Raw genomic sequence first — 14,040 nt, forward strand, 5'->3', positions numbered from 1 at the left:
AAAATCAACCATGTGTGCTACAGATTTGAAACTTTACCGAATTGTAGTTCCAATACTGAAAAAAACCTTTGAACTTAAAACCTATTGCAAATTATTATATATTAAGTTGATCGCTGTTTTTTTTTTTCAAAAACTTTAAAAGTTATTAAACTGATCTCCTCCCACAATTTTGCCCAATTTTGTCTTTTGACAGCCATTTTAAATCTGCCATTAACAGCTGCTGTCTTGCACACAGGTGAATGGCTTAGTGAATTTGTGAAACTACGTGACATTTCCATTGGTCCCTTAAGCTGAGAGCTTCTCATTAATTTTAAACCAATTTAGAGTGATATTATTGATGAGAAAAACAAAATACACAAAGCTAAAATAAGCCAAAATTATTTTATGATTAGTATTTTAAAAATGATTCTTGGACACTATTTTCTTTAATTCTCCGCTCACTCATCTAAACTCTATTGTGTGTCTGCAGCAACTAAGAATTTACTCCATTTATTAGTGTTTTCCTGACTATTTGGTTAAATATAAAGAAAAAGGATTCCTTATGTGGAAAAGATTATAAATAACTAGGGAAAATATACTGGTCATTAGAAATCAAATTTATATAATCCAATTATTCATGTTTTTCTTACATATACAATGTATTAGCTGAAATATGCAAACAAATTTCCACTTCTAAGACTCTAAATTTGACCATTTTCCCCTAATTGTAAAGTTAAAAACAAATCTTTTCTAAGAATTTTCTTTACAAGACGTGAAATCGGTGATTAATTATATTACAACCTATGAACAAAGAACTGTAAAAATAAGACATTTTATTATTTGTGTTTATTTTATTCACACAAATGATTCAGCAGAAAAAATATCCCTGAACTTAATGATCAAAGTCAGTTTGAGGGTCCACGGCAACCACCGGTCCTGAATCAGTACCAGTACCGTGCACACACCAAAATCCTGGTCCGCAGGATCCAGATGAAATTCTTACTCGTATACGCTGAAAAAAAAGGTTGCATATGCAACCATTTTGGTTGCGGTTCCTTGACTTGATTTGAATGTCAAATTTTTAAATTTTTAAATTTTTAAATTTTTAAATTTCTACATTGTACTTTCTCTGCATGCCCCTGTGTTCCCATACCTGTAAGCTGCTGGAACTGTGAATTTCTCTTGGAGATGAATAAAGTATCTATCTATCTATCTATCTATCTAAGTATCATTTCATAGGAAATGTCTGGGATAGGTCATCAACTACATTTGACCAGGGGTAAGAAAATGCAGCGTATGAATTCCCTATCAATATGAAATACAAATGGACAGCTCTATTTTGCTTCATCAAAACACCACAAAGTAATTACAACCCAGTCAATGGCCCGTGTGCTGTTTACCTTCTCTGATGGCCGTACACGGAGCTCCTTCCTCGTGCTCCAGCCGGATCTCCTTCAGTGCTACTAAGTTATCAGTCAGCTTACTGCGTCCTTTAAACACCGTAGCGTACGTTCCCTAAAATGACAACACGCATCAAATTAAAGTGCATTGTGGGTAGTGGTACTGAAGATTAGGTGTAATTATGAGTCTTCCTCACCTCTCCCAGTTTGTCTAGCTTAATGTAGGTTTCCAACTTTCCAAAACCAATCTCAGACTGGGAAGAAGATGAAAGAAAATGTTTGAATTCCTTTCCATTCAGTGTTGCAGTAAGTACACAAAATATTCATTCATTTCATGCAGATTTTTGCCCTAAGTCAATCTTTTTCAAAGACTCAACCATTTTTCCGGCGTGACATCTGTCTCCTCCTCAAACACATCTAACATCATTTCTGGACTATAAGGCGCTACTTTTTTCCCATGTTTTGAACCCTGTGGCTTAAACAATGACACGGCTAATTTGTGGGTTTTTTTCTGGTTTTACAAGGTTCATGCCGCCAAAAAATTTTGTGCAGTCACATTAGACCAATGAAATTCCCGTTAAGGTGGACCAATGAAATGGTTTACATTAAATTGAGCGTGCGGAGAAATGCATACAATGCAGCTTTCAAATTGTCACACAGAGAGAGAAACAGTGCTGGATAAAACAAAAGTCAGCCAGTTTGTAATAGAAGGAAACAATAAAAACATTGTTAAATCACTGTGTTAGGTTTGTTCAGGAGACATCGATACTCTGGACTCTGAGGCTGATGGAGAAGCTTACGTAAGGAGAAATGACAGATGGAGACGGAGCAGCGATCACAACAGCCTGGATACAGTAAGTCAGCCAGTTTGTAACAGAAGGAAACAATAAACAGCATAAAATTGCCAAAGAAAACGTTTAGTTTGTTTAGAAGCAATCGCGTACATTTCTGACTCAGTCCGGACTTGGCGTGATCGCTCCACGGTAAAAAGAAGGAGAATGGACGAAGGGGTGTGTCAGTCTGGTTCCAGTAAAAAGTGACCATAAAAAGCTGTAAATGGACTGATGATATGTAGACGTGGGGCAGTGAGGAGGAGACGTCATGTTGAGGAGGAAACTTATCAGTTGGAACTCATCAGTTGGAAGACGAAAATCTCCTTTAAAGCAAACAGAAGTATATCAGCCCGCCGACCTGCTCGTTCTGACTGGCCGAGTCGCCTGAAGGGCACCCTCATCAGCCAATGGAGTGCAGCCTATGTGATGGATTTTTCTTGGAAAACAACTAAATAATTGGAATTCAGCCAATACAGCAGTGCGCTTTATAGCCCGGAAATTACAGGTACTGTTCCATTGTTCATTATTCGCTCTATTTTGATGACTCAGTTCCCCCCAAAACATTTTTTCACATGCAACAGCTTCCATCATCTGGGTTTTCCATAAATTTAGCATTGAAATTTCAACCTCCTTCGAACATGGAACAACTGTCCTCGCACAAGTCATTAGGCCAGTCTTTTTAATATAACACTCAACGACTGGTGGAGGTGAGATACCGTAGTTTTGTTGCACAGGAGTTATAGTCTTGGTGGTCTAGACTGGAAAAAGTACATTTTAACCATTTACCCATCCAGAAAAGAATCTGTGTATTCCAAAGAAACCTGTGTTATATTGAATTCATAGAGTTCTATGATAGTTTAGTTTTAGTTCCGTTGAAAAAATTATTCTTCATCAAATCAACAGCCAACATTAAAGTTGTACAAGCAAAAAAAAGGAAAAAAGCACATTAGGAAGACAGAAAAAACAACCCAAAAGTAAAAAATCACAAATTTCATTTTTACCAGGCCAAATATAAAACACTGAATAAACCTTTTACTGTATCACTGTTGGCTAACTTAACAATTCCTATCAGCCTCTGTTGCTGTAAAGCAGCACAAATAACACCACAGAACTACATCCTAGGCTCTCATTAGCATGTTGCCATGGTAACACAGGGCAGTGACACTCTGGTAACAGGGTGGCGAAGGATCAGTATAGGAGCAGAGATGCAAACACAGACCAGTGAGGCTCTGCGGGAGCGCCGACTCAGCGGCTGGTCGAAGGGCGGACTGCTGAGCTGCAGCTTCTCCAGGTAACCGTCAGGGATACGGATGTCAGCAGGCAGCGACAGGCGCTTATTCAGGTCCTAAAACACAATACATCATAATCAGTCAAGTGTTTGAAAAAGCATTTCTTTCCTCTTAACATGTAATAGCTGTCGGTGCCTTAAAGCTTTTACAAACAACAAGACAGTCATCAACATCCCCCGCCAGATTGGTTGTCATAACTCACAACCTTTTTCTAAATGTCCAAAATCTAAGAACTTAGATGTATACATAGGAAAATATTATCACATCAGAATATAAACTTACTATCTTAAATGGTTTCTAAGAAAAGCTGTCCCCTTTGAAGATACCTCAAACAGAGTCCAAAAAAATGGAACAAGGGCAATGACTATAAAAAAAATTATTGTGCGCTTCTCATTTTCGAACTCCATCAAAGTGTTGATACCCTGAAGCCACACACCGTATTTGGTTATCTTATCTTAAACAGTTTCTGAGAAAAGCTGTCCCCTTTAACTCAGACGAACGGACAGACGGAGCTCAAACCTATATCCTCCTTCTACACTTCGTGGCGGGGGATAATAATGAATAAAGTACTTAAAAATGAAATCACTATCTCTTTAACAGTTTGTGCTGTCAAATCACCATTCAATCTCACTATTTTATTAAAACATTTATTGATTTCTTTGTTGTCAAATTTGGGGTAACCAATGAACATTTTCTAAAAGCATAATTTTCAGTTATAGGCCAACAGTTATAGGCTGAGCTGCTAAATAAAACAATATAAAGGTCACGTAAAAAAGCCAAACAGTAGATTCTTAATGGTCTTTAAAATTAACTGTAGGAGGTGTCTGCGCGCGCGTGTGTGTGTGTGTGTCTCTCAGGGCGTTAACCCTGTGGCATGCAACATGAGTATTGTGGGATAGGCTCCAATTTAAAAGCACATAATAGTTGAGGAAGTCAGAAAGCTTACGGATTACAAAAATAGTAAGAAACAAAAGAAGCTACAGTTGTCACTGGAAATGGCAGATTTAAACCTGTAATTTTAAGATTATTTACAAAGACGTAAAATCAAAAGACTTTAGAATTTTGACATGAATTCAGATAATGCCGACTCAGCAGTCAGCAGTAATTATTTCCAACAGTGCAAAGTAAACCAATGAAAGGCCTGCTTGTTATTGTTTATGTGTTTGTAGTTCCTGGCACAGTTCTAAAGATGCCATAACTCTGAATAAAGAGAATAAAAGTTTGTTTTGTGTCGAGACGTCATTTTAAACAAACTACAGAGCAAATATGAGACAATGTGCCAACATGTAGCGAGGGTAATGTTTCAGGAAGTAGTAGTACAAAAGGATGTAGAATATTGTGTCAATATCTTCTTGCACACAAACACACGCAAGCACGCACGGACGCACGCGCACACGCACACAGGTAGTCTGAAATAACTGTCTCTCATCTTCTCCCACACTCATAAAGTGACAGCGATCAGGTTGATCTCTGTCTTATGGAGGTTAAAAATAAGCAGAGGCTGGCTGAATCGTGACTGCTGCCGAGCAGCACACTGTGACTGTAACAACACACGCACGCACGCACGCACGCACGCACGCACGCACGCAAAATCTTTGCAGCTCACACTTCTTACAGTGCCAACCTGGCAAAGTGTCAGTGATAATGTAACACTGTTTGTCATGGATGTCAAATCGTATCTTTTTTAGGATCTGATCCAGAGCTTCACACCCGATGGTGATACACTTACATAACGCTGGCTTATAAGAGGCAGGAAAAGAGCCGAGTGAGTAGGTAAAAATACCAAACACAGACTTCACCTGTGTGTGGGTAGTTTAGATGATTTGCACACTGACATCATCGCCTTTGCTGCTAATGTTGTAGCAGGTCATCTCACAGCAGATCCTGTTTTTGGAGCACAAGTTGCACTCTGGGTAAACAATGTTTCGTGCATGCTACCGTTTAGTAACAATTGCTTATGTTTAGGAATCAGGAGCTCATTGCATGAAATATTTGTATGGGACAGGAAACATTTACGTTGATGGGAATGACAAATATGTAAGAGATGAACCGAAATTAAAATTCTTGGCCAAAACCAAACCAAAATAAATTATTATGCAAATTATGAGTTATATTACATTATTGGCTCTGAATGTGTACTAACCACTAAAATTAAAACATTGCAATAGTAGAAATTAATATTAATGCTTCAAAGAATAAAATAAAATATGAAAATATTTATTTAGCACTGACATTCCAACAATGCACAATATAAAGTAAAAAAAACTAAAATGTTTAACTTGTCCCCCACTCATACATTAAATAATATGATACAGGCCTATAACTGACTGAGCTGTTGAAAGAGGGTCAAATTAAATCATCAAAGAACAAAGTGCATTGAAGTTCTTGATGAAAATCAGCTTCTTAGCTTTATTTAGTATCCAAAACATCCAGGTTTGTTCGGCATTTTTCGGTGAGAAAAGTGTTTTGGCCGAAAACCAAAAATGCACTTTTGGGCCATTTTCGGTCGGAATTTCGGTGCATCACTAATATGTATGGATACATTCAGATTATAACCTGCAAGCAGTGCTCAGGTATGTACAGTATGTATGTCAGAGTCTTCAAAGCATTTGATCTACAAAAGGAACAAACATCTTTGAAGGTATGATGGTGCAGTGAATTGTGGTGGCTGCTCTTGGAAGCAATGGGTCGCGGGTTTGCGTCCCGCTTCAGTGTTTTTTATGACATTTTTTAGGATGTCGAGATGACTCTGGCGGCAATATTACATTAAAAATCAATATAAATGATGCAATATCAAGCAGCAGTCACTGTCTTTATATCCAGTGTAACAGGAGGACTCTCTATGCAGCCATCCTATGCTGCTGCCACGTCTCCTCAGACACATTTTATTCATATTATTCCCCGCTCGTCATGTCACTGAAGCAATGAAGTGATGAAGGGACCAAAAAGTGTGACTAATTACGGGTGATTTAAGCCACTATTGTCACTGAAGACTAAACGCACATTTAGAACAGGGTCATATTCCTCAAACACTGGCTTATTTCACCCATTAGGGTGAATAAATCACTCTTTTCCGGGTGGTTGCCATGGCAGCTCGAGTCATCTGTGATCCATTGATGATGGCTTTTTATCGCATGCATGCACGTAAGTAACCCAAGGTTTACATACTCATCACTACATCACGGGGTATGTTGACCCAGAGTTTATGGATAGACTCAGCGTTTGTTAACCCTCCTTTATGGAATACCCCTCTGGGGGCCATTTATTGTTGTTTGCCAACATTATGAAGTTAGACTGGGAATCAAGTCAATGCACTGCAGTCAAACTGAGAAACAGTACCATCACTGACATCCTGCAGCCTTAGAAAAAGAACCACAAATAGCTCACATAACACAAAGTCTGGCACAGTCTGTGGGTGTAAAATATTCATAAAGATATTGTGAAGATGTGAGGAAGGTTCACATTGCATGCCTATCAGCCAGTAGGGGGCAGAAGTCTTCCAGGGTGAAATTATATCCCTTTTAGAATTCAAGTTTTTCCTTTCATGATTTGAAAACAAACAAAAACATAAAAAAAACATAATAGTCATCTAGGATTGGTGTAGTTGCACTGTTTGTATAATGGTTTGGGAAAAGTATGCGTTTGGTATTTTCCTCAGATTGTGATCCACTGGTGAGATTTTAAGATGTCCTTTTGTTTATCTATTAATCTTTTATATTTATACGGAACCAATTATCCCTTTTCAGGGACTGGAGCCACTCCTTGCTAATTATAGCTACAAGCAGGCTACATCGTGGACATGACACTAGTCACTAAGAGGAGCGGAAACTCAAACCAACACAATTCAGTCAAATTATTAGGTTATTGAAAGAAAGTACAGATAATTTAATCCTTGTAGTTTTGATAATTTAGAAATATAAGCTTAAATATTACAATGCTGGTATCTAAAAAGTAGAATTAAATGAAAAAGTTGTGATGTATGCCCTTTTACTAGAAGAACAAAGGAGTTGACTGTGAGGAAAATTACTGTGGTTACAGCACAAATTATCACGTCTCTTTACATGCCTGTGCTTTGGTCTTCAGGGAGCAAGACTGCTCTCAGTATCATGACACCCACACACACACACACACACAGACCATTAGTGCAAAAGCAACCAGCTTCAACCCCCCCACGCAACCCAACCCAGGAGAAGCTTCACGAGAGGAACGGGAGTGAAGAAGAATGGATAGGATGCAGATTTGCAGTGTCAGTGGTTTTTGTCAATAGTGCACTGAGGGGCGGATTCACTAAGATCTGTAATAAAGGGTGGCAAACCAGGTGCGTCCCTAAATCCTTTGGTGACGCAGTTTCCTCACCTGCTGCTGCACAAACATCTAATAAACAACTTCAAAACCTAATGATATTTTTTCCCCCTAGTTTAATCAGTCCATGAAAAAAAAGGCATATTTGGATAGAAACCGTCCTATTGATCTGCCATTGATCAGAGTTAATGCAGCTACACAGTCTGTCAATCAGTCAGCACCATTTGAAGATGATCTACTGACCATCATCCAGCAGGTCTGAGCAGCGCTGTGTGACGCACACTCTTATATGTGAACATTGCGCCATCACTGAGTAAAGTACGCATCTGATCAGCTGATTCTGGCCTGACATCAATGCGACACGATAGTTTGACGGCCAAAATATGCAGAGAAAGACACAGAAGCTAACTGGAGAGGTGCGTCCAAAGCAACACACGTACCGGACTCCACACGGGCTTCAGGCCTCCAGCTGTCCTCTCCCTCACACACACTTTACTCACACTTTATTTTCTCATTCAGTGGATGTTAATATTGATTATTGTTTTATTGGAATTATTTTATTATACAAGAAAGGTTAACTGGAGCCTTTTTTTCCTCCATCGCCGCTGTGTTTTGTGTCCACATTTACTGCAGCGGATCTGTGTTTGTGTGTTTGCACCTGCTTGTCATTCGTACTATTTTCCTGTGCAAAAACAATCACTGCAAACAGTTCCAGATTTGATGAATTACATTAATTTATTTGCATGTCCTCCTCCCATTTTTTTGCTCCCCTTGTGAGCGCCGCCTACTATACATATTCATTAGAGGGAACGTGCTAAATGGATTGAGGGCGCATTGCAACATGCAACAGCCTCGCACTCCTGATTCCCTGGGGTTTGTATCCTTTATTAGCACGTGGAGTGATGTTTGCACACATTTTAATACCCCTAATCCTTTAGTGAATCTGCCCCTGAGTGTGGAAGTGTCTTACCTCCATGGAGATCCGCCGGTGGACCCTGTTCCTCAGACAGACACCAGTGGGAGATTGAACCTCATCAGACGAGGTTCCTGAGGCCTGGTCACTCTCCCCGTCAGAGCCCATTTTCAGGTTCTCATGCACAATGTCTGAATAAAGAAGACATTAAAAAACACACACTGAAAAAAATGTTGAATTCTGTTATAGCTGCTGGAGCCGTTAATTTTACATCAGATGAAGACATAGTGTAGGCTTCATAGATCAATGCATTGAAAATCATTTGCTCGGAAAAAAGACGTAAAAGGTTGAAATCGCCGCTCGGGAGTTTGCTTTATCTCCAATGCAAACACTTTCTTACTATTTGTAAAAGCTTCATACATTGCATTGTGGGATGTGTAACCCAGTATACAGATGCATAGAAGTGTTTTTACTTCATTCTTACGGTGATTTCTTGTGTTTCTTTGCCAGGTAAGTAGGACAGTGATTCACTTCTACTTTGTTCCCGATATTCCCCACCATATCACCTCATTCCGCCAAACATTCAATTCAGGCAGAAATCAGATTTTTCCTTTTAAGCCTCAAAACAAACATCTTCCATTGTTTTGCCACAGCTTCCAGTGCGTGAAAACACCGAAAATGACTTGGGAAGTTACTTTGGCAGAGCTTTAGGGGCAAACACAAGAAATTACTGTAGGAACGAAGAAAAAACACTTCTATGCATCCGTTTACAGGACTCCACCTCCCACAATGCAATGTGTGAAAGTTTTCCAACAATGTCAATAGCTGTGTTTCCAAAAGCTTTTCCTAAAATAAAAAACAATGTTTCTAAAGCGTAATAGCGATTTGAACGTGCTTCCATTGAAGGTTGTTTTGAGCAGGAGTCTTGTTATTCCTGTGAAATCTCATCCCGCGAGACTTCGCTGCAGGAAGATGGATGCTCACAACCTCCTTATAACACTTTGCATTCCTTTGTTGTTTGCTGTGTGATTAGGCAGTAATAATTTTAAAGTAAAATGTGCAGAAATGTCTCAGTCTCCTCTTTATACCGTGCCTTGTTTTCTCGGAGAGAAGTAGTCATGTGACCAGGTACGTCACGTCTTGTGAAGTGTGATTGTGGGAAAAGTGATTCCATTGCGCTTTTGCGATACATTTCAATATGGAGGAAAAGTCCATAGGCACGCATATCCCAGAGGATGACAGGGTGCTGGACTGGAAAAATTATTTAATGAAAAGTGTAACGTGAGCCCGAAACTTAACTTTTTATTAAACCTGTATTTTTGGAGCTATATCTGGTGTGCGGACTCACGTTTGCTATTTTTGTAACATTTCAATATCGAAACATCTGAAAAACCTCCTCATGAAACATGAACATTTTTAGCGATATTTGTGTTTTTTTTATTTTCAGGTGTTTCCATTACCAGTTATTATTGAGCTATTTAGATTTTGTTATTTCCAAGATTACAGTAGAGATGAAAAATAATTTTTAAGCGACAATTTCAAACTTACATTTTTTCGAGCATAGTCTATCGACTTATGAGGCGTACACTATGCCTTAATCTAATAAGAAATGATCGCCCCCAACAGTTTAAATAAACAAAGTAGAAAATATCACCATATCAGTCAATTCTTTCACTATGCAACTCCACCAGTTTGTAAACACTAAACAGGCACAACAACCCTGAACAAGATCGAATGTGTCATGTTTTTTGAAGCCCCTGAACTTTATTGATATTCAGTAATTCTAATCCTTTCCTTTCCTATTGCACTTGCCATTTTCATGGGATTCTGCACTCTAACAATACACGTGACAAGTCTTTTTATACTACCGTACATACGTATCTGCAACTTTTGGCAGGATAGTCAAAGCACCACAGACGGAATAAATATTAGTGTTTTGGTCAATTGCATCTTCATTGGTGGCAGAAGCTTTATACTTACAATTTCAATTAATGCAGAAAACAATAAGAGAAGTGATCAAAATAACACTGTAAGTTTTATTACATCAAATATTTAGAAAAACAACTTTTCGGACTCAAATTTGACGACACTATCCTTACCACTCTGAAAATATCTGCCTGTTTAATGTCCACAAAGACCAGCTTTCTACGCTCAGGCCCTTGTAACCCCAGAGGCCAAAAAACCAAACACCACAACCTGTTGCTATGCTTCCTCACAGGCAGCCGCTTAAGTGTTGTGATGTACAAAGCACATGCACAGCCTCTCCTCAGCACACACCTAAATGCAAATGCACACAGTTAATCAATCTGATGGTGGAGTGGTTCTGTGTCATCAGTGTGTCAGCGCTTCAGTCCGCACATAAAGGCTCATGAATCGATCACATTCTACTCTCAGTACTGGTAATTCTGATCAGGTACTCATATCATGAGACAAGTTCAGATTTCATTGCACTTATTTATATCACAGTGTTTATTAGCTTTTATTAGAATGATTAGTTCACCATTTGACAGTGTTACTTTATCTCAAAAAATACTTTTTTCATTAGCCACTAACGTTGCTTTGATAATTCCTCAAATTCCTCAAGCTGTCAGCAGCTACAAAGACAGCTCATCTCCCAACAGTCCCACAGATAGACCGTGATCCAACCAAGAAGTGAATTCTCTGCTGTGTTTATAAAGGGTATTCAACGCCTAGGGCACCAATCCTGTAAAAAGTTGTTAAAGCCTAATGAGTATTGGGTGCTTTATCTTGTTCTGCTGTCTTCCTTGCAGATTGCATGCTTTTATTGGAGTGATATTTAAAATGTAGATATAACGCCTGGAGAATTCTACCTCTAGATGAACTTATCACAATGAGCAATGTTCCTTTTTTTCCTGATACACTTTTGTTTCATTTTGTTTTCCTACACATGCTCCGACTGATTAGATTAAGGGAAATAAAGGAAAAACACCAGGAAGGGTAGGACTAGGGTAGATGGGTTTTTCCAACTTTATATTTGCCATAGCCCTTTGTATATTTCATGCATTTGCTTTTTTCTCTTTTAATTTGTATAAATAAATTAAACAAAAATAATATGTTGAACATGTTGTCTTAAATGGCTTGTTGTAGCATGTGGAGATACAGTAGGTGGATGAAGCATTGCTGACTGATACAAGATGAAGATGTAAATCCATGGAATAATCCTCAACAACAAGATCATTAAAGCCAGTGCCAGTGAGTTTACACTTACAGCTTCACATTTCACTTTACACTAATGCTAATCTCAGGCCTAAGGGCTTAACAGTGAGGCAGTGCATGCAAGGTTTGCTGCAAACAACTGAATTATCTAAAAGCTTCGGACAAGAAACTAAAGTGAATGGAGAGGCAGAAGGTGTGCCAGGACACCACAGTATTACATGTTTTTACAAAGTAAAAAAAACGAGAGGGACAGACCAGAGATGACATACAATGTGTACCTTGCTTTTAGATCAAAGGTCAAACTCAAGGCCCATGGGCCAAATCCGGCCCTTTAGAGCATCAAATTCGGCCCGTTCAAGAAAGTAAAAATGACAGAAAACACCTGAAACATTTTATAAATTACCAACTAATTCAGTTGTAGATATCTCAGCCCCTCCAAATACAAAAATTCACACACAATATTTCTACAATATTTGCAAAGCTCAGTTGTCCAGTTGTTATATGACATGACAACAGTCATTTTAAAACTCAAATTATTATTTCCCTTCCCAAATTCCGAAAAAAAAAAAAAAAAAATATATATATATATATATATATATATACATATATATATACATATACAGTATATACAGTATATATATATACACACATATATAAGTGAAGGTCCTGAAGGGACTGATATACTCACATATATATCCTTTATACATGGAAGTGCAAACCAGGGCACATTAATGTTGACTTTGCTCTTTTTCCTATCTAAAATTAAACCTGTGACGCACTTAGGCATAAACTTGTCCGTATTTGGCCCCTAAACTGGAATGAGTTTGACACCCCTGTTTTAGATAAATTAGAAACTTAGAGCAATATGATAACTTTTTTCCACCCTAAACATGTCAAAGCACAATTCCGGTTTAATAAAATGTGTTTTTTTCTTTTTTATAATTACAATTTATTACTTTATCATTATTCTATAAAACAGTACTATTCACCTTTCTACGCTGCTCTACTAAGACTTTGCAAATAGCTTGTTCTCGTTTCACTTTCATCAACATTACAATATTAACTTTTCTTTGCTGTTTAGTTCATAGGTCAGTCAAACCTGAGTTTCACTTCTCACATCTGATTTCATTTCCAAAATAGTTTCCTCCATTTCACTCATCTTCCGCTTTGATTTGAAGCTTTGCAGCAGCTGACTGTACTCCGTTTATGGTTTATACACTTCCTGACATGCTCTAGCAAAACCTCTCCAAAGTTTACAAATGATATCATACACCCTACATTCTGACCTTTTGAATACCTTTCCGTTATCAATCTATATTTTGTTTTCTAATAAATCACCAAAATTCTGTCTTTCCTCCTGATGCTTTTTAAAACAGCTCCATCCAATGTCCTAATATTTTACTTCCTTTCCTACTCCTGCTAGCTTACAGCATTGCCTATTAGACACAAAGAGTAGTAGCAGTATGTGGTCTATCAATGTCCCATTTAACTGTCCTCATTTCATATCCACTTCCTAACTAGGCTAGAGTCCAGTGTGACATTCAACTGCTCCAGAAAAAAAAACAACTCTGAGAGGCAGCAAATATTTAACAAATCAGCCAATGTGATGCTTGTCTTGCAGTGGAACATGCCAGTGTAAGACGAGATAGTGTTTTATTTCATGAGAGTCATCGGACATCATCATTATCATTTGCATCAGCTAAGATTAAGACCTCACCATGCCTGACACAAAGTGGCCCCTCTAGCTGTCAGTTTGGTAACAACCAAAATACCAGAGGCTGACACAGTGGGAACCACTCAATCTGTTTGCCAACGTGAGGAAACAAGATGACATTTTCAGGATGATACATTTCCTGTTGGTTTCCGTTTGCCATCTGCTCACTCACTACTCACTTCCTTCCAAGTGTTATGTTAGTGCGCTGGTGTGCGTCTCACCCAGGCGGCTTCCATTGCGTGGTATGGCCATGAAGGATCCCAAGGAGCCGCCAATGACGCTGTGCGGCCGGCGCAGCGGTGGCTTCTTGAAGGACCCGGTGTACTGGTGTAGGAAGGAGTGCATGCTGTGTGAGGTGGGTGGGCGGCCATTCCTCATGAAGGGCTCTGAAAAGCAACAAGACATTCATCAACAACTTCTGGTAAACTCAATG

General features: G+C 38.6%; 1 protein-coding gene across 1 annotated transcript in view; it reads right to left on the minus strand.

Annotated features, from left to right (window-relative positions):
* The window catches only part of cdk17 (cyclin dependent kinase 17), a 63,125-nt gene that overhangs the window by 11,935 nt on the left and 37,150 nt on the right, over positions 1 to 14,040 (minus strand). The window contains exons 3-7 of the mRNA XM_028450806.1: positions 13,829 to 13,993; positions 8,774 to 8,907; positions 3,432 to 3,557; positions 1,577 to 1,633; positions 1,380 to 1,494 (exon numbers count right to left, since the gene is read on the minus strand). Of these exons, the coding sequence (XP_028306607.1) occupies positions 1,380 to 1,494; positions 1,577 to 1,633; positions 3,432 to 3,557; positions 8,774 to 8,907; positions 13,829 to 13,993 (597 nt within the window). The remainder of the gene's footprint in view (positions 1 to 1,379; positions 1,495 to 1,576; positions 1,634 to 3,431; positions 3,558 to 8,773; positions 8,908 to 13,828; positions 13,994 to 14,040) is intronic.

Source organism: Gouania willdenowi, chromosome 6 (assembly GCF_900634775.1).
Source record: "Gouania willdenowi chromosome 6, fGouWil2.1, whole genome shotgun sequence".
Lineage (NCBI taxonomy): Eukaryota > Metazoa > Chordata > Actinopteri > Blenniiformes > Gobiesocidae > Gouania > Gouania willdenowi.